At 45.2% G+C, this 23,621-nt stretch overlaps 1 protein-coding gene across 1 annotated transcript in view; it reads left to right on the forward strand.

The window, feature by feature from the left end:
• Positions 1 to 541: 541 nt before the first annotated feature.
• The window catches only part of ITPR2 (inositol 1,4,5-trisphosphate receptor type 2), a 340,554-nt gene continuing 317,474 nt past the window's right edge, over positions 542 to 23,621 (forward strand). Inside the window, exon 1 of the mRNA XM_075004401.1 lies at positions 542 to 747. Within this exon, the coding sequence (XP_074860502.1) occupies positions 656 to 747 (92 nt within the window). The 5' untranslated portion in view covers positions 542 to 655. The remainder of the gene's footprint in view (positions 748 to 23,621) is intronic.

A 23,621-nucleotide genomic window follows, 5' to 3' on the forward strand; every position in this document is an offset into this window, starting at 1 on the left:
GACTCACCTGTTGAACGTTTCTGGCTGGTGCTGTCAAAGCAGGCCAGCGGCTGCAGCTGAAGCTAGCGTGCCCACGAGGTGAGCCAGAGCCCAATACCTATGCAAGGGGGCTCTGCCCACTGTCCGCGTGGGCCACCGAGAAGCCAGGGGCTGAGGGCGGGTGACACAGGCAGCGCAGGAACCCCAGCCCTGCACAGGGGATCGGGCCAGCCCAGGCGAGGAGAGCAGCTGACACCGCCTCCGGCCGGCGCTGGGGGAAGCTCCCCGCGGCCGAGCCACCAGCGCCCGGAGACTGCCCCTTGTTGCCCGTCGAGCGCCTGTATCTCCTTGCCCGGCCCCCAGCGGCGCCGCGCTCTGATTGGCGGGGCCGGCTGCGGGGGCCCCTCCCCGCGGGCGCTCAATGGGAAGCGAAGCCGCCCGTGCGAAAGTTCAGTGGGAGAAGCGGCGCTGCGAGCGCCGGGGAACTGAGGCAGGACGTCGCTAGGGGGCGGCGGCGGCGGCGGCGGCGGCGGGGCGAGGCGAGGGCAGCGGGAGGCTCATGCCAAGCTCCGGCCGGCGGGAGGCAGCTGCAGCCGCTTCGCCTGCGAGCCGGGAGCGCTGCCCCGGCCCGGCCCGGGCTTTCCGTGAGCGGGGGGCGCGGGGGGGATGAGCCACCATGTCTGACAAGATGTCCAGCTTTCTGTACATCGGGGACATCGTGTCCCTCTACGCGGAAGGCTCCGTCAGCGGCTTCATCAGCACCCTGGGGTAAGGAGCGGCCGGGCGGGCGCTGACATCTGGGCGCGGGGCAGCGCCGCGGCGGGAGCCGGGAAGGCTGCGGCACAGGAAGCCGCGGGGGGAGAGGAGCGCGGCGGCAGCCCCGCAGCCTCCTGCAGCGAGCGCGAGCGAAGTAGGAAGTGATCCGCCAAGTTCTCGAAAGGGCCTGGGGAAGTGGGGCGCCCCGGCCGCCGCGCTGGCAAGGGCGGCTCCGCCTCGGCGCTCCCTCGGGTTCCGTCTCGCCCCAGCCCGCTTCCCTGGCCGCTGATCGGGCCCCGGCGTGAGAGTGGCCCTACCCCCTAAGCTGCGGGAGCCGCGCCGGGAAAGGAGAACGCGTTCCCCTTAGAACGAGAAGTTAGGCCTGTTCTAGCCAAAAGGCGGCAGAGCCTCCTGGGGGCTCTTGTTACGGAGTCACCTTTGCTAGTCGCAGGCAGGCGGTCGGCCCCACTCCTGGCGGCGCGCAAACGCCTGGAAGATGCATTCTCTGGCAGCTGTTTGTCATGCGAGCCTTTTAATAATGAAACCGCTAGCACCTGAAATCCACCAGCCGGTTGCAGTTCAGTATCTCGGGGCTGGTGGAAGTCACCAGCTAGAGTTTCAAGGACTCCCAGAACCCAGAAGCAGCCAGAACCTCCTGGGTTTGAGCCTGTGTGAGAGGCCCCTCTAGATCCATGGAAATGGCCAAGCTGTGGATTTCAGTGGGCCAGGATTTTATTCTGTGCCTCTTCAGAACTTCATAGGCTCCAGATTTGGAGAGTCTAGACCCACCTCTGAGAGCACCTTGGAGGTGTTGGTCAGACAACATGGTAGTGTCAACAGAGTAAGTCCTAGGTTCTAGATCTGGGATGGGAAATGTGTGGAGATGAGGGGCCATTCCAAGGTTTTGTAGGTGGTCCAGGGCTGCACTTTTGTATAGAGCAGGTTTAGGGTCTGGGAGGGAGGTTTGGTGCAGGAGGGAGCTTGGGGTAGGGGACTAGGGTGCAGGAGACAGTGGGAGGTTTGAGAGGGTCTGGATGAATGAGGGGGTTGTGACCAGGACAGGGTATTAGAGTGAAGGGTCCAGGAGTGGGCATGGGTGCAGGAGAGGATTCTGTTCTGGAGGAGGGGTACAAGAGGGAATGCAGGGTCTGAGAGGGAATTAGGATGTGGTGCCAGAAGCAGACTGACCAGAAAGCACTTACTTATGCAGCTCCTGGGCAGCAGTAATCTCAGCCCAAAAACTGTTCCATGTGGCTGGCTAGGCTGGGGGGTATGTGTGTCGTCTTATGCTGCCCCTGCAGCCAATAGGAAGTACAACCCTGAGACTCCATTCCTGAACCGGCAACTCTCAGCTCCTATTGTCCAGAAACTGCCCAATGAGAAATGAGAAGTTGTGCTGCGCTGTGCCTACCCTCATCAAAATTGATCAGTCCCCATTGGTCAGTTTTGGGCATCCAGCCAATAGGAGCTAAAAAATTTTGCTGGGAATGGGATGGTGCAGCACAATTTCTCAGCTCCCATTAGCTGGTTTCCAGCCAATAGGATGAGAATTTTCTGAGTGGGTGGGGGCAGCACTTGAATCTCTACCCTATCTGCAGCCCAAGGGGCCTGCTGCTGGCTGGATTAAAGGGTTTGGGGGTGGGATTTGCTCCCTGGGGCCTATCTTGCCCACCCCTCTTCTAGATTCTAATAACTTAAGTGTTCTTGTTCTGTTGAGATATGGAAATAGTTTATTATACACTTACGCTTGCAGTATTATTGTAGGCATCACAAAATAAGGAATCTTGCTTCCCTTTCTAACTAACTTTCTAACCTTGTTAAAAATGCTTCAGCTGTGCTTGGTTATCCGTTTGATGGTGGATTTGATTTGCCTAGTCTTTTCTGTTTTTAACATTGATCAGTTTCTTGTGGATGATACAGAAGTAGCTTTTTTTCAGAAGTTGTCATTAGTCTCAGTGTTTTGGATCATCCTTTAAGTTTTACTTTTAAAAATATCCAACACAGACAAATTGTAATACATTTCCCTAAAACTAGCATTGTTATAGGGACATGTCTAAAGTGGTAGTCCCCACTGGTGTCCGCAGGAGAGGCAAAACAGTGCCAGGGATTTCTGTAGCAAGTCCAAAGCAAATGTATTTAATGATCTACTGTTACAAATAGATCTTCTGGTTTGTATGAACCACAGTGATTCCTTTGGCACATATTGGAAACAAAGCAGCTCCAAACCTAAGAGTTACAGGATAGATTGTTCTTTAAATAGTGAATATTTAAAATGCCAAGAACTATATTCAAACTAAGACTTAAGGTCTAATCTGTGCCAGTGGAAGATTACAAAATTTGCTGCTGCGCCTGTGACTTCCTCCTCTGCTAATTCATCCCATTGTGCATAAGTGTTGTAGAATGTTTGTAAGACTGCCTATATTCTGAGACTTTTATGCCAGAAAACTTTGGGGTTAAGTAAGGACAAAGTGGCAACATTCATGATTAGTTTCTGTGTGTTTTTTTTTTTTTTTTTTTTTTTTTTTTTTTGTCTCACTTAGCTCTTTAAGGGTATAGGAAGGCAGCTAGAGTTCAGTGTCTTTCATACAGTTCATCTTTGTATTCACCCACTTCATCTGCTTGCAAACATCTTTCATAGCACAATAGAGTTGGAAGGGACCTAAAAAAGCAATCGAGTCCAGCTCCCTGCTCTAAGCAGGACCAAACCCATCAGATCAGCCCAGCTTGGGCTTTGTCAAGGCGAGACTTAAACACCTCCAGGGATGGAGACTCCACTACTTCCCTGGGTAGACCATTCCAATGCTTCACCACCCTCCTAGTGAAAAAGTTTTTTCTAATGTTCAACTTGGACATTCCCAACTGCAACTTGAGATCATTGTTCTGTGTTCTGCCATCCGTGACCACTGTGAACAGCTTCTCTCCAGCCTCTTTGCAGCCTCCCTTCAGTAAGTTGAAGGCTGTTATCAAGTCCCCCCTCAGTCTGCTCTTCTGCAGACTAAACAGTCCCAATTCCTCAAGCTGTCTTCATAAGTCATATGCTCCAGCCTCCTAATTATTTTGGTCACCCTCCGCTGGACCCTCTCCAGTGTATCCACATTCTTCCTATAATTGGGGGCCCAAAACTGGACACTACTCCAAATGCAGCCTCACCAAGGCCGAATAAAGAGGAATAATCACTTCTTTGGATCTACTGGCAACAATCCTTTTGATGCAACCTAATATGCCATTAGCTTTCTTGGATACAACGGCACACTGTTGACTCATGTCCAGCTTCTTGTCCACTACAACTCCCAGGTCCTTTTCTGCAGATCTGATCTTTCTTTCATGATTGATCTGAAGAAGTGGGTCTGTCTTACGAAAGCTCATCACCGAATAAATAATTTTGTTAGTCTTTAAAGTCCTACATTTCTGCTGCTTTATCTTTCCATGATGCATTCCTGTCTAAATTTAATGTTTTTCCACTTCTTGGTATTCATTTCATGTCTCTCTTTTGCTGACTGTCTTGGAATTTTCAGTTACAACTAAAAACTTGTCCAGTTTTCTCGACCTTCAAATAATTGAATGTCTCTGCCTGTTTTTGCATGAACTATATTCCTTTTGCGTTAGAACTTCTTGTTGTTGACTTGGTTGTGTTATTGCCAGGGCTTCAGGTGTATCACAGTGGTAAAAATGTCTCAAATGGGATGATTTTTCTGTTGGTGACTTCGATTTAAAGCATTTTTCCCCTCCCTCTGAAACAGTAGTTTGCTGTGGGGAGGTTTGGCATGGGAGGAGCTGGACTAAATTTGGTTGAGTGGCTTTGGGGTGTTATGAGAGATGTGGAGCAGACTGGGAATGGTAAAGTTATGAGGCTGTATAATATGTTGAATGGCAGTGACTGCAGTCATTCTCTTTGGACTGGGAGCAGCCACAGAAGGGTGGTTTCCCTAGGAATAATCTCTGGTAAGAATTCTGTGAGGAAACCTGTCCAGCTTGCAGTAGAGTGTGATTGTTCCTGAGCTCTGTCCCTAACTTTCTCCCAGATCTTTCTTCCATCCCCCAGAGCAACAGAGCCTCTTTGATAAACAGGTGCTTCTTATGTGTCTGGAGGAAGCAGGGAGTAAGCTGTGGACTGATTTGGGTCCTCATTTTAACATTTTGCCACTGCAGTGACTGGATAGCAAATGGTAGCTATGTATTTCAGTGTTTTCAGTGTCAGTATAGTACATTACAACTTGGTGGCTTGATTATTATTTAGTCCTCCGAGTAGCCTAATGCAGTTGTAGTAACTTTAAAACCAGCCCAAATATGGTGATTGTAAAGAAGAGACTGGATTCCATTTTGTTTTAAGCTGCCACAGGCTAATTGTTTCTTTAAACAAAGCACAAATGTGGCACATCTATAAAGAAGATGTAAATTCTCAGAGTTCCTGTCTAAACAGGGAGGTCTGTCACATAAACGGACATTACTCTTTAGGAAGTTGAATGATACAAATAAATTTGTCTGAGGAATGGAGGCTTTAAGTGACTACTCAGTTTCATGGGTTTTTCTGTTTGTTTGCTGAGGCAATACTTTTTACAGCCCCATTTCTCTGAGGAAACCTAAAAATCAGAAATTCAAGGACAAGCAATTAAGGGCAAGTGTGGGATCAGTTTAATGCTTGGCACAGCCCAGATCCTAGAAAAATGTATTGTGCACTTGCAGTGGGGATGGAGCTGATAAGCTAATGATAATTTAGGGGCTCTGGCACTCAGATGCAGATAATGGGTACAGTATTAGAGTTACCTTTCCATTTAGGCTCCTCCTTCTGCCTGATGGTTTTATTATTTTAAAAATGAAGCCCCAGTGTACACATTAACAAGTCTACATTACAATATAGTATAGCTACCTGTGAACGAGAATTTCACTTCCATGGGAAAGTATATAACAATTTTTTTTTAGATTCCAAACCCAGAAAAAACCTGAAATTTCCCAGAAAGTGAAAAATCTGAAAATTTTCAATTTGGGACCATCAAAACATTTTGTTTCAATAATATTTTCAATTTTATTTTTTTAACTTATATGTATAATTTCTATTTTAAAATAAAGGTATAAATGTAATAGTGCAAATAATGCTTCAGCATAACATGAAAATGGAAGTGAAATGAATTGATTTAGAATTTGTCAAAATAAATATTTTGACTGTTCCTATTGAAATGAATTGCCTAAATTTGATATATTCCCATGAAACATTTTGATTCTGATGAAACTGGGGTTTTTCCACAGAAAAGTGCTCTACCAACATTTTTTTCCCAGCTAGCTCTGCAATTTAGATTCAGAGAAAATCTCAGAAAAACGTTTTCTTTTTGTTGTTGTTGTTTGTATTCTAGTACTGCTTGGTGGATTCTTCAAAGATCGTGGCCCCCTCGTGTTAGGAGTTGTATGGATACATAGTAAGAGAAAGTTCCTGTCTGAAGAGCTTGTGATGCCAGGAGCTAAGGGCACGTTCGTCCTTCTTACGGGGAAGATCAGTGCTGCTGTGGTTGTTCTTTCTCCTCCCCTGCCCCATGAGTTTGGTTTCGCGCACCTTGTAGGCCTGTGCTAAATTGCACTCATAAGTGTCCCCATAGTGCCAGTGCTCCTACCCCTCATAAAGAGCAAGTGGAAATGGTATGGAAGCTTGAATTAATGTTACATAGACTCCATTTATATAATTACCATAGCTGGAGTTGTGTGTCTTAATTTGACCTTCCCCTTTGGTGTAGGCCTGGCATAAGACATACGAAGCGTGTGAGAAAAATATGGTTACTTTCTGTAGTTTTTGAGGGACAGAGGGACTGAGGCCTCAAATCCTCAAAGGAGTTGATTTCAATGGGTATCAGGTGTTGATCACATTTTATTAGAGCTGAGATGAGCCCATGTCTCCTAATTCCTGCTTCAGTGCCTTGACCATGAGACCAATCTTCCATGTGTTGAGTAAAATTGGAATAACATATTTTGAACGTGTTTTTGTGAACGGAGAATTAAATTTCTCTAGTCTTCTGGTACATTGAGAAGATAAAGTGCATGTGGGAGTGGGGTGGGCAGGGCAGATATTGAGGTGGAGGTGTAGTGTGGGAGAAAGTGCCCACTCCTAGGCTCCTGGGTGGGAAGTTTTGGCTTATAGAGTCCTTAGCCACTGGATTTCTGACTGTGTTCCTGTCTTGCCTCCATAAAGCTGCTGTGTACGACTGCAGCTGGAGACCTCGTGGAATATCATTGTGGAGTGTACTGCCTGAAAGTTAGCTCCTGATGTGCGGGGGCAGGGTTTACTCCTCAGAGAAGAGTGAAAATGGTGTTGCATTTCAGCATATGTGTACTTCTTCCTTGAGCTGGCTGTTTATGTTGCCTGTCACTGCTTCTGTTAGCTCCTTTTGACCGGTATCCTACTTCTTTCATAAAATCCCTTGCATACCTTTAGCCAGGCTCTGTAAGACTCACATTTAACATGACATGGCTTCATTGAATGTGTGCGTCATGCATAGACTGCATTGGTTGGATTCTGTGGCGTGAGAAGGTCAAGTGGACAAGTGAGTATTTGTGGAACAGCACTAGCTTGAATGCTATGAAGACCATGCAAATTAAAATAAGTAGTGCTGGTGGCCTGAGAGAAGTTAGTGATAGTGACCAGAAGTGCTTAATGATTGTTAATGTAGCGTACATGCCACACACTGTGCTATTCCTGCTTTCGCCTCGTCCTCATTCACAGTCTGAAAATGTGAGTGATCGGTGAGACACATGGTGCACTGGCCTGTTTTATTGACTAAGTTTTATTCTTCTTTTGTGAACTGGAGAAATGTTGTTAATATTTAGGATGAGAGGCAAATCAGCATCAGGTGTCAGTCTGGTAATTAGTGACATCAAGCTGGCTACAGCAGCTCATGGGATGAGTGCCAACCTCAAGGCAAAGTAGGTGAGACTATCTTTTTATTCAATCGGCTTTTGCTGGTGCGAGAGAAGTTTTTCTGCTTATACAGAACTCTTCATCAGGTCTGGGAACCTAACTCCAGCTGTCAAGAAAGAGGATCCAAACCAGTTGTGAGTTCTCTACTTGGATTTCACTGCTAAACATCAGGTGTGAACTCCTCAAGCACCTAACAACCTTTACATGGAGTCAGAGTCAGTCCCCCTGTGCGCTCCAGTCTGTTCCTACTCAGGCAAGTCTGCCTTTGTGATTAGTCCCTTTTATACCAAAAATTTCAGCAATATTTAGGTTACTCCCAGTTCCACGGGACCAATCACATACTCCAGGTCAAGGGCACTTCAGATCACAAACCAAATGCAATGCGTACATCCAATCATATAATACAATGTAACTATTTAACTATGGTCAGATCTGCACTATAAAAGTCTATACCTCTGAGTAATGCATTGACTTTGAGTACAGAAAGCACCATCTCCATGGGAAATAGCTACATCCATGGGAGACAATTACCTCTTATGGAGGTGGATTAACTACTATGGGAGAAGCTCTTCTATTGGCATAGCAGTGTCTTGACTGCACCCCTACAGTACACCTGCCCTAAGAAAAAGAAGTAAGACTTGATTACAAAGTGAAAGCAGGTAAATGTGAACACACAAATGATATACAGTCCTGGGTACAAAAAGATAATAGAAGCTGCTATAGTATGTAAACTATGAATGCTTTTTCTGGCTAACCTACGACGAGCAGCTTGGGGATCCCTTGCTCATACTTAAAAATGTTGCTGTCTCTGAATTCCAAACAGCAAAGTGATAATGTTTTCTGCTTAGCCGAGATTCTTATTCCCTCCCCCAGCATTCATGCTGTGATGGGGTGAGGGGCGTTGCATATATCCTATGCAGGGGTTTGGCTGAATCAGTCAGCAAAGCCTTATTCACTGATGTTCCACAGTGGTTTGACAGGTGTCTGTGTGCCTTTTGTTGGGGAGGTGACACTGCTTGTGGTGAACTAGTATTTCACACTTGCTCAGGCTTCTTGATTACAGTCTTAGCAAACGTTTTTGATAGTCTCAGAGCAAATATTTAAATGTTATCTTATAAGATAGGATATTGCTACTACGATTAGTATATGCAGCATCCTACCAACAGTCCGTAATGTCTGGACACGGTTTTATAACTCATGCATTTATTTTAATGATACTGAGACACAGGTGAGCCAAATACTTTCCAGGTATGTATTTGTCAATGTTCAGTGAGGCCTAGGGGCTTTGGCATAAGGTGGCATCATGTCCGCCAGCTACACAAGCGGTACAGGTACTTAGAATTTTACCCCTAACTGATTTTGCAGGCACAATTTTATCAAGGCTAACAGCACCCAAAAAGGGAGGCTAAACTGCAATTTGCCAGAAAACATGAGTCTGGAGTCAGGGTATTTTATTCTCCAGGCTGTCTTGATCATTGACCTTCATGCTGAGTGCTAATGCAGATGCTGGTTTTGAGGGTGATGCAGATGCTGATTTAAGAACTTTCTTCTTGCTGATATATTAAAGGCTCTATGACTTTGTTGTTTTGTAGGTTTTCCTAGTGTAAAATGAGTGATTCAAATTCTGCTCTGATCAGTGGAGTTACTGTAAATTTACACTGTGTAACCAAAATAGAACTTGGCCTATTATGTATTATTTTCAGCTATGTGGTACGTTGCACTTCTGACAAATATGTATTCCCACTTAAACACAACCCATAATACATATTGTATTTAGGTATTTGTATTGATCTTTCAATCAGCACAGCGCTTGCAGATGTAAATGTGTAGATAAAACGTGGTGGCTTCCATTCCCTGAAATGCAATACATTAATCACAGCCCATCTCTGTTTTAACATTCCCACTCAAGGTAGCAGCCATAGAACACTGTATTTTAACTTAACTATCCAAAAAGGCATTTACAGAAATTCAGCCTGAAATGTTTTTATTGGTGGCTCCACTTTTAGTGAAACTGGAACAAAAAGCTTTACATAAAGCGCTGAGAGCTGAGCAGCTGGTGAACTCCAGAGCTGGATAGTCTACGTTGGAGGCTTTTCTTTTTTGAGGCCGAGAATACACTCTGAGTGTACAGAAGCAAAGTATCGGACTCAAATAATTTTTAGTGATGAGAGCACCACTATGTATGGGTGCTTTCTAAATATTTAGGCAGGCCTGCTGACAGGGTGGGGGAAAGGGGGCAGTTGCCCCAGGGCCTGGGATGTACCTCAGGCATCTTATTATGAATGTCTGTAGCATGTGAATTGAAGACTTTTTCGTATGCAAGGTCTCGCATCCATACAGGAGCCCACTTTTCACGTTTGTGTTGAAGAGCTGCAGTTTCACCTTTGCAGATATTTTTTGTGATCTCTGTATGGGACAAAGAGTCTTGAATGCAGCTGTTGCTTTCCCTGTTCTGCCATTGATAGCCTTGTTTGTTTTCTCCATCTCTGTCCATAATACTTCCCAAACAGGTGACTGCAGGGAAAGGAGGGAGGAAAAGTCAATTGATTTTTATATACAGGTTGGCTCTAACTATATGCAGAATGGAAACAGTGGAGAGGGATTTAAATGATGAAAAGAGGAGGACTTGCTAACACTGTTAATTCTCATTAGGATTGCAGGGGTTGGGGGTGGTGGGTGGCTGTAATCACCCTCCCCTTAACCTTAGGACTAAGTCCCAGATGTTTAAAAATAGTTGTTGCTGTGTTCCATGTTGCAATGCCTAACTGATATAGGAGCTTAAGTCTTGTTTTCAAAAGGGATATAGGTATTTAGGAGCCAATATGAATAAGTACTTGTAAAACTCTGGACCGAACTGCATTGCATCTCTTCCTTTCCTTTATGCAGGGAGGAGGGAGTTATATAAAACCCTTCTTACTCTCCTAGGTACTGTCTTGCCAACAGGACTTCTTTCAGGTGCTAACTTCACTGGGAGTCAAAAGGTGACATGGAAGATAGGATCCCATGGGTAGAACCCTGCGAATCCACAGCTCTCTGCTTTATATCTGTGGGTGTTTACATCTGTGGATCTGGATATCTGCGGCTCTTTTTTGCAGATAAGGATGCGGCTATGGATTAGAAATTTTGTATCTCGAACCCTGCAAATTTTGCAGGTATCTGCTTTATATCCACAGGTATCCTCATCCATGGATATGGATGCGGATACCTGTGGATCATTTTTGCAGATACTGATGTGGATACCATTTTTTTTTTTAAAATCCACGTAGAGCTCTACGTGTGGAAGGACAGGTGAATTTCAAACCAAATTCTACTTCAGTGTGGGACTCATTACCAACTAAATCTAAGGATTTAAAATCAGTTATCTTGTTGTTTTATTAAACTTTGTGTTTATGGCACAACAGCCATCTTGGTTGAGAGCAGAGATTGACCCATATTGCTAAAATAAGTACACACATGTTGAGTTAAAGAGCCATTCTTGTCACTAGAATCTGTTAAATCAACTATTCCCTGTGCATTTGCTGCTGATGGAGAGACAGGGAACACATTGAGCAGAAAGTTGCATTTGCTTTGAAAAGTAAATTATTTCTTGCAGGAAAATTAAAAACAGATTCACTGGTCTAGATAAATACCGCTGTTTGTATTGCCACAACACCTAGGATGTTAGTCAAGGATCAGAAACACATAATGCTTGGTGCTGTGAAAGACAAAAAGACCATCCCAACTGCCAAACAGCGTACAGTCTAAGAGGAATATTTAAGGCATGGCGAAGGAAATTGGAGTGACAATGCAGGGTTTGTTTGGGAAGGGGATAGTACATTTTGGTATTGTTCAGTTGTTTATGAATTGACGAGTATCAAATTAAGAAAATGGCAAAAACTATATTCTTTTAAACCTTTGTACACACCGATTATAAATCAGACTCCACTTTATTATTGGAGTTGATAACATTACCTATATATTTGGTGCCTAGTACCTCCCATTATGGATCTTGTTTTCAGTTTCCCGTAACTTTCCTAAACTTTGTCCATTTCATACCAGATATTTACCTCAGAATAATTTTTTTTTTTAATTGAAAGTTTCAACTAAAATGCTTCAGCTATTTCAGAGAACAAGATTACATAAAAATACATTGTACTTTTTTTGTTGTTATTAACACAGGCTACCATTTTGCTGAGAAGCTCAAAAAGTGCCCTGCAAATTCCAGTTCTCACTTTCAGGTGACATTGCAAATAAGAAGAATTGAAAAATATTATTCATTTTCCCCGTGAAAATATTTGTAATCAAATATTGAAATCAAATCAACAGAGAACATATATGAAAATGTGGAAAAACATCCAAAATATTCACTATTTTTCATAATATGTGTAATAGTGTGATTTAAAACTATGATGAATGGTACTTAATTTTTTGAGTTAATTCACACGATAATTACAATTAATTGACAGCCCTAGTTGCAAGAGTCAGAGGATGGGTGACAGCTGGTATGTGGAGATGGATAGTACTGGGATGGAAGGAGAAAAGAACCAGGAGTCACAATGTAGGTGTGTGGGATAAATAGGAACAGAGCAGCAGGGAGACAGTGGCTCAATAGGAGCACAGGAGAGAAGGGGAGGAACTCGGAGCTCTACATAGCTATTTGCTGACAGCCCAGCAATGATGCCACTGGTAAAGTGTGTGTCTCATCCCCTTTTGCTGTTATTCCACTTATAGGATGTAGAAGACCAAACCCTGCTGATGACCCAAACTGGGCGTTCAAAAGGGTTCTATGCATTGAAATGTTTAAGCTTTCTTTTCAGGCTTCTTTCTATTCGGAAATTATATGAACCCTCCCCACCTTAAAAGAATGTTAAGGTTGCAAAGTGAAGCTGTCAAAAGATTGGAAATGCCAACATTAAGGTAGCCCATGCAACCTTAACTTGCCCTCTTTGTGCATGTGGATTACGACAGTCTTTAATTACATACTCATGTACTATTTTTCCCCCACAGTGCCCCGCCTCACTAAATATGCAGCATGGATAATGTGCTCAGAATGAATTGGGGATAAGTAGTGAAGGAGGCTGTTTGTAATCTGAGTTTAGGACAGACGGGTTTGCATGAACTTCCTTTAGTTTGGTGGCCACCACGTACCAAATAGCACACTGTTGAAACAGAGGTGCAAATATTTCAAACCAGAAGCAGAGTATAAAACTCGGTCCAAATGCGATTTCCAGTGTTTATCACATTGAAGTGGATTTTCTGGAGCTCCACCCTGACAAAGCTGAAGTTTCAAAACAGGAATTCGTTGGTCTTTGTCCTGCTGGTAGATAAAATCAGTATCATAAAAATAAAACTGAAACTAGACAACTAGTGAATCACAATGTTGAAACTTGCTAAGAAGTAATGATTGGAGTTCTTACCTTGATTTTATTATAATGGCTTGTCCGAATTTGAAACAGTATGGCTTTTTTTCCCTCTCTAATTAGTATGCACATCTAATATGTGTAGTAAGGGGAGTTAAGAATGTACATGCATAGGAGAGTAAATATCTCTTAAATGTACTATTAGCACCAAATTGTCAGCCTTGGGAGCATACATTTAAATATCTAGTGCCTGATTTTAATCTGTGCCCAGATCTGCTCAGGCAGTTTTGTGTAGTATGGAGGCCAGGTAGGCGAAGGCATTTATAGGCTGCTCTGCGTATGTCTATACAGTTGCTTGGCGTGAGGGACAGATTTGTGTTAGTGGGACTCTTGCTAGCATGCTAATAAGAGCCATGTGGATATTGTGGCTTAGGTTCTGCTCTGAAGCCTTAGGAGGTGGGTGGGGTTCAGAGGCTGATTTCCAGCTTGAACCTGAACGTCTGAGAACGTCTCTACTGCTATCTTACCTGCTGGCTGAAGCCCTGCTGAGGTTGAATTGGGCTGTGAGACTTGCCCTTAGCTCTTTTCTTCCTTCCATTGTCCTAGGACTGACCCCACTCCTGGTATATCAGTACCTACGGACAAGTTGGCCAAGTGGGGGCAAAAGAGACAGTTGCCCCTGGGCCCAGCAATTCAAAGGGGCCCGGACTTCCAGCCACCTCCACAGTAACAGCGGCAGGAGCTCTGGGCCCCTGTGAGATGCCATGGAGTGCTGATTCACTGCTCCATGCCTGGTTGGGAGAGGACCTCAGGACTGACTGTCCTGAGCCCTGACCCTTCTGAGGGCAGGGAGCCGGGTCGCCCTCCCACATTGGCCCTGGGCTGACAGCTATTGTCAGCACTGCTGCCCACTTTTGTGCTGGCTCAGGATTGCTGGAGCACAGTACACTTTGGCCCCACACACCTATAATCCCTACTTGTACCTGGGGAGTCCCCCGCTGCCCCCTCAGAACAGCTCTCAGTCCACTTGAGCGTTGTTTGGGATGAACCTCTGGTCCTAAATCCACCTGCGCCTCAACATCTCTGCAAAGCTAGAGGATTTGTTTAGGTGCGTCAAACCTGAGGCATTTAGCTTTCACATATTTGGCCGACTGGTTTGAGAGGACTGCCATTTTCAGTTCTGCTGACAGGGTTGCCTCGCAAGTCCTGTTGAGAGTTCCACATTTTTTTTAAAGTCCTGGCTTCAGGGGTCCTGGGATTTTTGGGGGTAACCTCAGCTTTCATATAAGAAAAAGTAAGCTTCTGTATGTTCTGGCTGTGGAGGAAAAATTGAAGAGAGGACTCCTAAAGATTCCATATGCAGAACCTAAGTAATTCTTATTTTTAAGAATCTCATGATTTTAATAAATAATTTATTATGTGATTGAGCTTTGGTGCAGATCCACTTCTTTGGATCTGGAAATAGTGCTGAAAATGAACTGGCATGACGAATATATAACAGAGAGGGAGAAATGAAATGAAATAAAAACTACCAAATCAGCTGGAGGGGTAAAGTGTTTACTCCAAGTATCTATTAAGTTAGGTGGCTTGCCTGAGATGATTAGGAATATCAGAGATGGGGTAGCTGTCTTTGTGATGTGTAAGGTAATTGGGACTTGGTCTTAATAGAGATAGCAAAGTGTTCAATTTGAGAATAAATTCCAGTTCAGCTGTTTCCCTTTGTAATCTGATGTAAAAGTCTCTTTGTTGTCGGATGCAGCTTCTCAGGTCTTTAATACTGTGGCTTATTCCATTGAAATGCTCACTGACAGGTTTATGTGCATTCGTATTCCTAATGTCTGATTTCTGTCAGTTCATTCGTTGGCCAAGTGATTGTCCTGTCTGTCCAATATACTTAGCAGAGGGGCATTGCTGGCCCATGATGGCAAATATAACATTGGTGGAGGTACAGGAATATGAGCCTCTGATCTTGTAACTGATGTGGTTAGGTCCAGTGATGGTGTCCCCGGAGTAAATATATGGACACAGTTGGCAACGAGGTTTGTTGCAAGGGAACGTTCCAGGATTAGTATTTCTGTGGTATGGCCTGTGCTTGCAAGTGAGAATTTTTCTCTCCTGATTTGTCAGGTTTTTATTTAATTTTTTTTAAATTTTCTATCTCTGCGCTATATTCACCATGCAAGTTCATTTTCAGCACTATTTCCAGGGCTGAAGAAGTGGGTCTACCTCAACAAAGCTCATCACCTAATAAATTATTTTGTTAGTCTTTAAAGTGCTATGTGACTGCTGTTTTATTTTGTGAAGTTACAGACTAACGTGGCTACCTCTCTGTAATTGTTCTAAGTAAGAAAAAGCCAAACCATTAAAGGTGGGAAGGTGTCTAGTACTTGTCAGGTCAAATATAGATGGCCACAGGCCAGGAGAAAGTAAGGCAGATTTCTCAAGCGATTAAATTGAAGATGTAAATGTTTCTAATTCTAGTTTCACTGCATCGCCATTCAAGGTTAGAGATAAAGTGAATGACAAGTTGAAATCTCAAATTTGACTTAGTCAGTCTTTCAGATGTTTTAATGGGTGAAGTTATTTGTAAATTCCCTTTGAATATATTTGACGTGTTATTTGTGTGTAGTTTAAAAATAAGCCATGCATCCAACTTACCTTACTTTGATTTTGTTGTCAGTGTTGAGGCAGGAATATTATTACGATACCAAACTACAGACAGCAGTTTCTATGTAGTTATATACTCTGATTCACAGCCATAAAAAGAGTGCCAGAATCACAGAAGTGAGTTTTTAAAAAACAAACAAAAAAAAGTGCGACTTACAAGTAATAAAAGCTGTTTAAGGTCTTATATCATGAAGACGTATTGACTTAAATAAATCTTTTCTTGTTTTATTTGTATGCCAAACACTGGAGTTAAAAGTTCTATTTTTCTTGCATTACTGATATATAACATAGGCCTCAATCCTGCACATTGCCCAGAACCTCAATTGACTTGAAGTGGAAGTTATCTGTGTGGAGCTGCTACAGGACTGGGTTAGCTGCTTTTACATATTAGTGACCTCTCTTGCAGAAAAGCAAGCATACAAAATCCGAAGCAATTCTGAGGTTTCAGTCTTCGGCTCCTGGCAGATAAAACATCTTTGTTTGCCTGTTGTATTCATAATTTTTAAACCTAAGAATGTTTGTTTTTCAGGTTCAAAATGAGGTTTTTGTCATTAGGTAGTAAACAAATTCTGCATTTGTGTGGTCAATAAGCACATGTTAATGTTTATTTTACACCAACAGATATTACTGCTGTGCTCGGGTTGGTTGAAACCTCACTGAGACTGTTGGATATAAGGGTTACCTTAATGTAGGATAAATGTGTGGAAGTATTAGCTGAGTCATGAAATCAGATAGCTGAAACAGTGGGAGCCACTGTCCAAATCACAGGCCACATGGCAAAGCTTGAGTAGAAGCTGAACCCTGTACCCTGAGGTATGGTAGTAGCGTAGGACTGGAAGAGGAGTTTTGTGCTGGTGGTGCAGGGATTCCAGGTGTCTCTTGTTCTGCTGGTATTCTAGCTTTCTGTCTGAGCACTTCATCTGCCATAGTTCAATTCTAAGCAATGGTAATCTTGCTTGATGTGGGGGAAGTGCGTTGCTTGGGGTCAAAATGTTGGTGGTACTGATCATCTGGTGAATGTTACTATACTAACTCACTGGTACTTGTGCCTTGTTATTTGGGAAAACCTATGGGAGTTCAGGAGTCTTCAGGGATGAACCATTTTTTGTTGATTGCTTTCCTGGTGGAATGTATGGAAAACTGTCCTCTGCTTGGATGAAGTAGTGGTGAGGCCAGGGGAATGGTATGTTGGGTGCCTCTCCAATATCAGGTCCTAGCTGAAGCTAGGATTCAACATATATCCTGGCTGCCTGTGTACGTTCAGAGACTGCTTGGGAGAATCCCACGGAAGCTGTGCGATCAAGTACTACTGCAACGTTGAAGTTACGTATGTAAAGGCTGAAGTCTGTGGGATTTCTGTATCTTGATGGGTGGAAGCTCTTAAAGTTCATTCAGGAAGTTGACGGAATTGCTGTCTGCACACAACTAGGAACCATAGGTTCCTCCTACCCTTTGGAAATTGTACATAGGTACTCCTAGGTTTTTATGTCTGGGATGGAAGGCCTGCTGCACCTGATGGGGAGCAGGATTAGTTCTCTACTCAAAATCATCACTGTCCTATTGAAGGTGTTTCTCTCTGTCTGTGTGAAATGGTAGTATTGAGTTGCTCTGGGCTCGATTATGAAAGCTTGCATTCTCTTCTGTTCTTGTACCTGACTGGGGAGGCAGGAACAGCCTCTGGGAGGCCATTTATGGTTTCATGGTTTCTCTGGGTTGATCTGTATCTGCCACAGGAGAGGTTACATCAGTTTTCAGGTTGCTTTATCAGCTGTTAATAGTCCCAAGTGATTATATCCCTTGGGGGTTGCTGAAGTGCACCTTGATCAAGCTTCACCTCTGTCCCTCTTTTGCAGCCAGATGGGGGAACTGGCGGCAGGGTAAATTGTACCAACTGAGAGCTCCTTCGCAGTGGGAGAATTCTGGGCTGGCCAGTGCAAGCTGCTTTCTGGTGCCTTTGCAGTGCCAGAGAAATGCAGCAAAGGGTCTGTCCTGAAACCTTGACAGAATCTTCTAAATTTGTTTGCCAGTAATTTCAGCCTGGAATTAGTGTGCATAAATGTTATTGTATCTCTTTCATGTTTGGGGACTGTAACTGTAATCATGTAAAACTCTGTCTTAATGGCGCTTACAGGTACCGTTCTCTTGCATCCTTGGTCCCTGCTAGTTCTTTAAATAGCTCCCGGCTAGCATTTGCTGTAGCTCAGCCAGCTCTTGCCGGAACTGTGCACCAGGGCACACCCACTTACTTTCACCTCTGGTCAGCTCCGCGGATAATAGAATAATTACCACCTGGGAGTTCTTAGCCGGGGGAGGGGGCTAAATCTTGAGACGTTATAGCTTTGCTGATGAAGTGCCCTCTGCCTGGGGTGGATAATGGTAATTTAGCAACCATGCAGTTTGATGACTGTTCATGAGAGGCACTGGAACAATTTTTATGGGCAGGGTGGTGGTTGTGCAGAGAGCCATTGAACCACAGTATAAACCCTGGATATGATGGAAACCACTTCAAGCGTGGGGGTGCAGCACCACTCAGAATTCCAGCACCTCTGACAGGAGATGGGAGGGGAAAAGCTTGTGTAAACTGCATGCAGAGCCATGCTCTGGGGAGAGCCGACTGACTTTTGATTATATGGTGAAATCTGGAACAAGGATTAAACAAATGGGAGCTGATGCTGGGCAGGATAACTTTATCTGCACTGAAGAGACGCTACAGCATGGTTTAAGTGTTGGTGCACACAGATGGTTTAGGAAGAGTAACCAGGTTGATTAGAAGGCTTTCGGTCTCTGTGCTCTAGGCCAGAGGGGAGCAAAATTTTTACGTCAGGCCCCTCTTTTCACTCCTGCAATTAGCAGGCTCCCCCAGCCTATCTAATGTAATCCAAACCAATGGAAATGTTAGCACGTGTAAGCAAATACGTGTGTAGAATGTAAAAACTTTATTGATCGCTATATAAATGTGTCTATACAGAGATAAAAACAGTAACATATTTCAACATTTTTAATGAGGGAGGATGAACCTGAGATGCAGCAACCAATTGTGCTGCACCCCCTCCTTATGAAATTTCATGCCCCCACAAGGGGGACTGCCCCCCACTTTGCTCACCCCTGCTCTAGGCAGTAGTGTTCCTACTAGGGCTGTCAAGCGATTAATCATGTGAGTGTTTGCTCTGTTAAATCATAAGAAGCCAGTCCTGGGACTGGTCGACCCCCCCCCGCCCCCCGGGCCTGGGTCGACGACCATCTGCAGGGCCAGGGCGTCAGGAAATGGCCCCACTGTCATGGGAGAAGGGTGACCCTGGTCCCCATTTCTCAGACTCCTCTGGGAGGTTCACAAAAGGGACTGGAGTACCTCACAGGGAAAGGGGAGACCTAGGTGCGTGGTGGGACAGAGACTCTGTCAAAGAGCTGAGGCATCTAAGGGAGACTGGGGGATCCACAGGTCCTGGGAGGGGGCAGAATATTGCTTAGGGGGTGTTCAGGCAGGTATGAGGGGGAGCAACTGGAGACCCCCAGATTCTGGGGCGTTGGGCTTTCTTTGGGGCAGGCAGGTTGATAGGGGAGATGCAGAGGAGACCCCAGATCCCTGTTTGAGGGGGCAGAGCCTCTCTTTCAGAGGGGGTCAGGTTGCTGGGCAGGTGCAGGGGAGACCCAGCACAGGCCCTCTCCCATGCACACTGCACATGCCAGCTCCTACGCTGGGGAGAGGGAGGCAGTTGTGTGCGCTTTGCAGGAGTTGGAGAGGGAGAAGTGTGATGCCCGGTGCCTGCTAACCCCGGCAGTGCCTCAGAGGGAGCGTTCAGTTTGCTGCTTTGCACAGCCATGGAGCCTGGAGTCTGGCTGCACTTCTGCAGGACAGCACATGTAGGACTGTCAACGACTGATTGACACACAATTTTTTTTGGCAGCCCTAATTCCTACATATAATGATATCTAGCTGTCCAGAAAAGGGTTTAGAACTGTAAGGAAATGATTATAATCTGACACGTCTGAACATCTTTGCACAATGCTGGATTGACTTTCACAAAGCTGTTTTCTGAAGGTGACTGTGTCCACTCATCCGTCGTTTAATGAATACTTTGCTTATGAGGACTCGCTAAAACAAGGGACACACACACCTACCTTTGTTCGCTAAGCGAGTGAACTTCCGCTGCTTGTATGAGCTAGCCGCTGGGTCCCTGGCTGGAAGGCGGGGAGACCCACGGCTGGAGCCTTCTTCCTCCCTTCTCTCAGACATGCAGCTGTCTGACAGCCCTGCTGCTGGGGCAAGAGAGGGAGAAGGCTCTAGCCTGATTCCCTCCCCTGCGCTGGTAGAAATGTGAAACTGATCAGCCATGAGCTGATCAGTTTCCTGGCCCTGCAAGCCATGGGGAGACTGGAACCAGCCTGCCACTGGTTCCCAGGGTCTGCCACTCTGGGAGCCAGGAAACTGACCAGCCCTGGTGGTTCCTGGCTCCCTTCCCCTTGTAGGAAAATTTGAGTTCTGCAGGGGTTGCAGGACCAACCCCTGGGTAACTCCAGAGTTCAGTGTGTTAGTCCTCCCCCGAACCCCCACCTGCCCTGCAGACCTCACCCTTGGCCAGGTTTTAATACCCCCCCCCATAAGGTCCAAAACCACCCCCAGCCTTAGAGCCCCTCAGCAGCCCCAAACTGCTGTCAGTCTTAGACTCCCCCTGCAGCCCAACACTACCCCCAGCCTTACACCCCTCCCAGCAGCCCCAAACTTCTCTCAGTCTTAGACCCCCCCTCATCCCTAAACCGCCCCAGCCTGAGACACTCCTTCTCCTCCCCAGCAGCCTCTTCACTGGGGCTGCTAGGCTGGGTGGTTCCCCCAGCCCTCCTGCTCCCAGCAGGTAGCAGTCCTTAAAACCAATTAACTCAGATGTTAAGGTTTCAGCACATGGGCATAAGGTAATTGCCATCTGTAGCGATAGCTGCTGGAGATGGCAGCTATTTCTATTTCTATTGCTAGATATCTGCCTGAGGCAGCAGTGTTAAGAAACTGCAAATGGCTTCTTGAACTGCCCAGCTGGCGACCCTTAACAAATCTAACGGGACCCATGTTTGGGTCCTGACCCGTAGGCTGGGAATCCCTGCTCTACATACATACACTGCATCCTATTTCTGGTGCCAAACTATTCAAATACCCAGAAAAGTACCCAGACTCACCTGTTTTATGTCAAGTTACAAGCACTTGGAAGAACTGGAGACTTTTACATGTATTTTAATGGGAATTTAATGTCGTTCTTGTAAGTTTTCACCTTTGAGCAGAAATTTGGGAACCAGTTGCACCTGTATAGCGTGGAATGAGTGTACATTAATTAGCTTAACTAGAAACTAGGTTTAATCTTTGGTACACTTTTTTGGCTGGTTCTTATAGAGAAAGGATCTAGTAACACTGCAGCCTTGATAGCACCATTAGGTATGACTATGGAAATCGAAAAAGAGGTGAATTTCACCCTTTGAAGCCGAAGGTTGCCTGTAATTGTCTTTAGGAGTATGTATTGGAATATAGAGAGCTGAGTTAATTAGACCAGGGTGAGCAAACTTGTTATGTCAGGCCCCACTTTTGGTCCCTACAATTAGTGTGACTCCCCCTCCCCTGGGCCAACCTGTCTGATATAAACGAAGCAACAGAAATTTCAGTTATGTTCATATCAGACAAAAAAACCAAAAAACCCAAAAAACCTGTCTGCACCTATAAGCAGATAAGTCTGCAGAATGTAAAATTGTCATTGATCGCTATATAAATGTGAATGCATAGACATAAAAACAGTAACATACTTCAATGTTTTAATGAGCTGGGTGAGCCTGAGACCCAGCAGCTGATTGTACTGTGCCCCTGCTTGTGGAATTTGGACCCACTTTGTGCACTCCTGAATTCTACTAGACATTGAAAAGTGGAATGAATTCTTCCTGAAAAATATTCCCAAAGATATGCCCCTTAATATTTTTCACCTGAGAATTGCTGAATGCTGACCTCTTTTGGCCAACTCTGAGACTGGAAATTCCTTTGGGGAGGTGGTGTTTACAGTACCTAGTGCAGAGGGACTTGGTGTATGATTTGGGTCCCCAAAAGCTTTTGTAATGCTAATTATGACAATTATTAACCCATTCCTTGTTTTCTGCATCTCTTTCCTTCCTTGCTACGGTTCTGCGGCCCTTTGCAACCCAGGCCCGTCTCTCTCCCTCTGGTGAGTTCTTCCCCGTTTCCTGCCTGTCCCATGTTTTGGTCACTGGTGGCCTTCCTTCTCCCAGCAGGTGATCAACCATCTGTATTCCTGGATTCCCTTGCTGCTGAGTGCTTTAGGGACTTCTGCCAGTGTCCCCATCTTTGGCCTAGCCATTAAAGTGGAACGCCTCTCCCTGCTGGTTTTCCAACCTGAAGGAGCTTGTGGGCACCAGCTGCTGTTCAGGGGTTATTCACAGTGACACGCCAGCCTGTAAGAAATCAGATGGCTCCTTAAAGGATAGTTAGGTCTGTGTCACTAAATTAACCCTGTCTCTCAGTGGTCAGAAAACTTTCTTCCAGCAGGAGGTGCAGAAAGTACCCCGAAAGTTACTTGAGTAAAAGCACAGTTGCTTGAGGGGTAGGGGTGTACTTAAGTTATGGCTGTCTCCCCCTCTGGAAAACTACTTGAGGAAAAGTACGTGCATGCATTTACATCACATCTTGATTTCACTGAAGTATGCAGAAGTGAAAGTAGATGCATATTTACTCAAGTAACTTTTGGGGTACTTTTTCTACTTTGGCTTCCAGTGGGCCCCAAAGTAAGGTGGACAATGTTGTAAGAGACCGTGGAGGTGATCGGAGGGTGGTACATGTACTTTTCCTTCCCAGCAATAAAAGGAAACACTGTGATGTACAGAGTGAAATCAAAAACTTTCCCAGGACGTTGCCTCATAACATTTTTTTTTTCACCCTTCTCCTCTGTTCCAAGTCCTTTTTAGAAGACTTGTGCTGATTACTAATTCCTTAGGAAACAGTGAAAACGTTCATGTTACGCTTTGGCCGGGTGACAGCTTGCTGCTTTTGCTGCCAAGTGTTTGAGGCTCAGTGGTCAAGTTTCTCAAGGACAGTGGCGTGGAATTGGTGCTTGCTATCAGATGAGGGGCTGTGAGCAGCGCGCACCTCCAAGTGGTACAGGTTACCACAGTGCTTAAAGTCATGGGTGACTAGTGGGGAGGGACACAAAGGGGGCACCTGCCTAAAGGGGCCATGAGATCTCCCCACCCTGTGTGACTCCTCCCTGCATCATCCCAGCCTGTGGCCCACTCACTTTCTCTGTCCCATCCCTTCCCCATCCCACATTATCTGGGCAAAGGGGTACCTGTCTTGCCTCATTGCTCCAGGCAGCAAGCATCTCCCAGGCAGTATGGCTGGAGACTGCCTGGGACTCAGGAGAGTGCTGTTGAGCTGTCCCTTCCCCACCCCTACCTAATCTATCATCTGGTGGGAGAGAAGGTTTGTGGCCTGGTGGAGGAGGTGCTGGTCCTGTCATCTGCTGGCCCTTTGCTCTCCCTGCCCCATGACATTGGTGCAGGTGGGGAGAGATGTGACCTTTCTTGCCCCACCATGCATCAGCCCTGCATAAAGTAAATTGATGGGAAGCTCTGAGCTCACTAGCCAGTGAGTAGAGGGAGCTCTGTGTGAGCCCCACTCAGGCAAGTTGGGGAGAAGAAGGGGAAACTTTTGGTTGTTTTAAGAAGAGGGAGAGGAACTATTCTATTGCTAGTACTTGCCTTAGCCAGAGGCTGACAAGAGCCAATTAGAGTGGCACCCTGCTTGCCGCAGAAGGCATGGGAATGAGAAAAAGACCAGGAGTAAAGTTTTTGCAGAGCTGGGAGGAAAACACTTTTAAGATATTCACCACGTTGTCAGTGCTGGTTGTGCAGGAGTCCTGAGTTAGAACCACCAAAGTTATGAGGTGAATTTAAAAATAATACATTGAGTTCATTTTCTTTGCCTTTTTGTATTTTTG

This window comes from Carettochelys insculpta, chromosome 1 (genome assembly GCF_033958435.1).
Source record: "Carettochelys insculpta isolate YL-2023 chromosome 1, ASM3395843v1, whole genome shotgun sequence".
Lineage (NCBI taxonomy): Eukaryota > Metazoa > Chordata > Testudines > Carettochelyidae > Carettochelys > Carettochelys insculpta.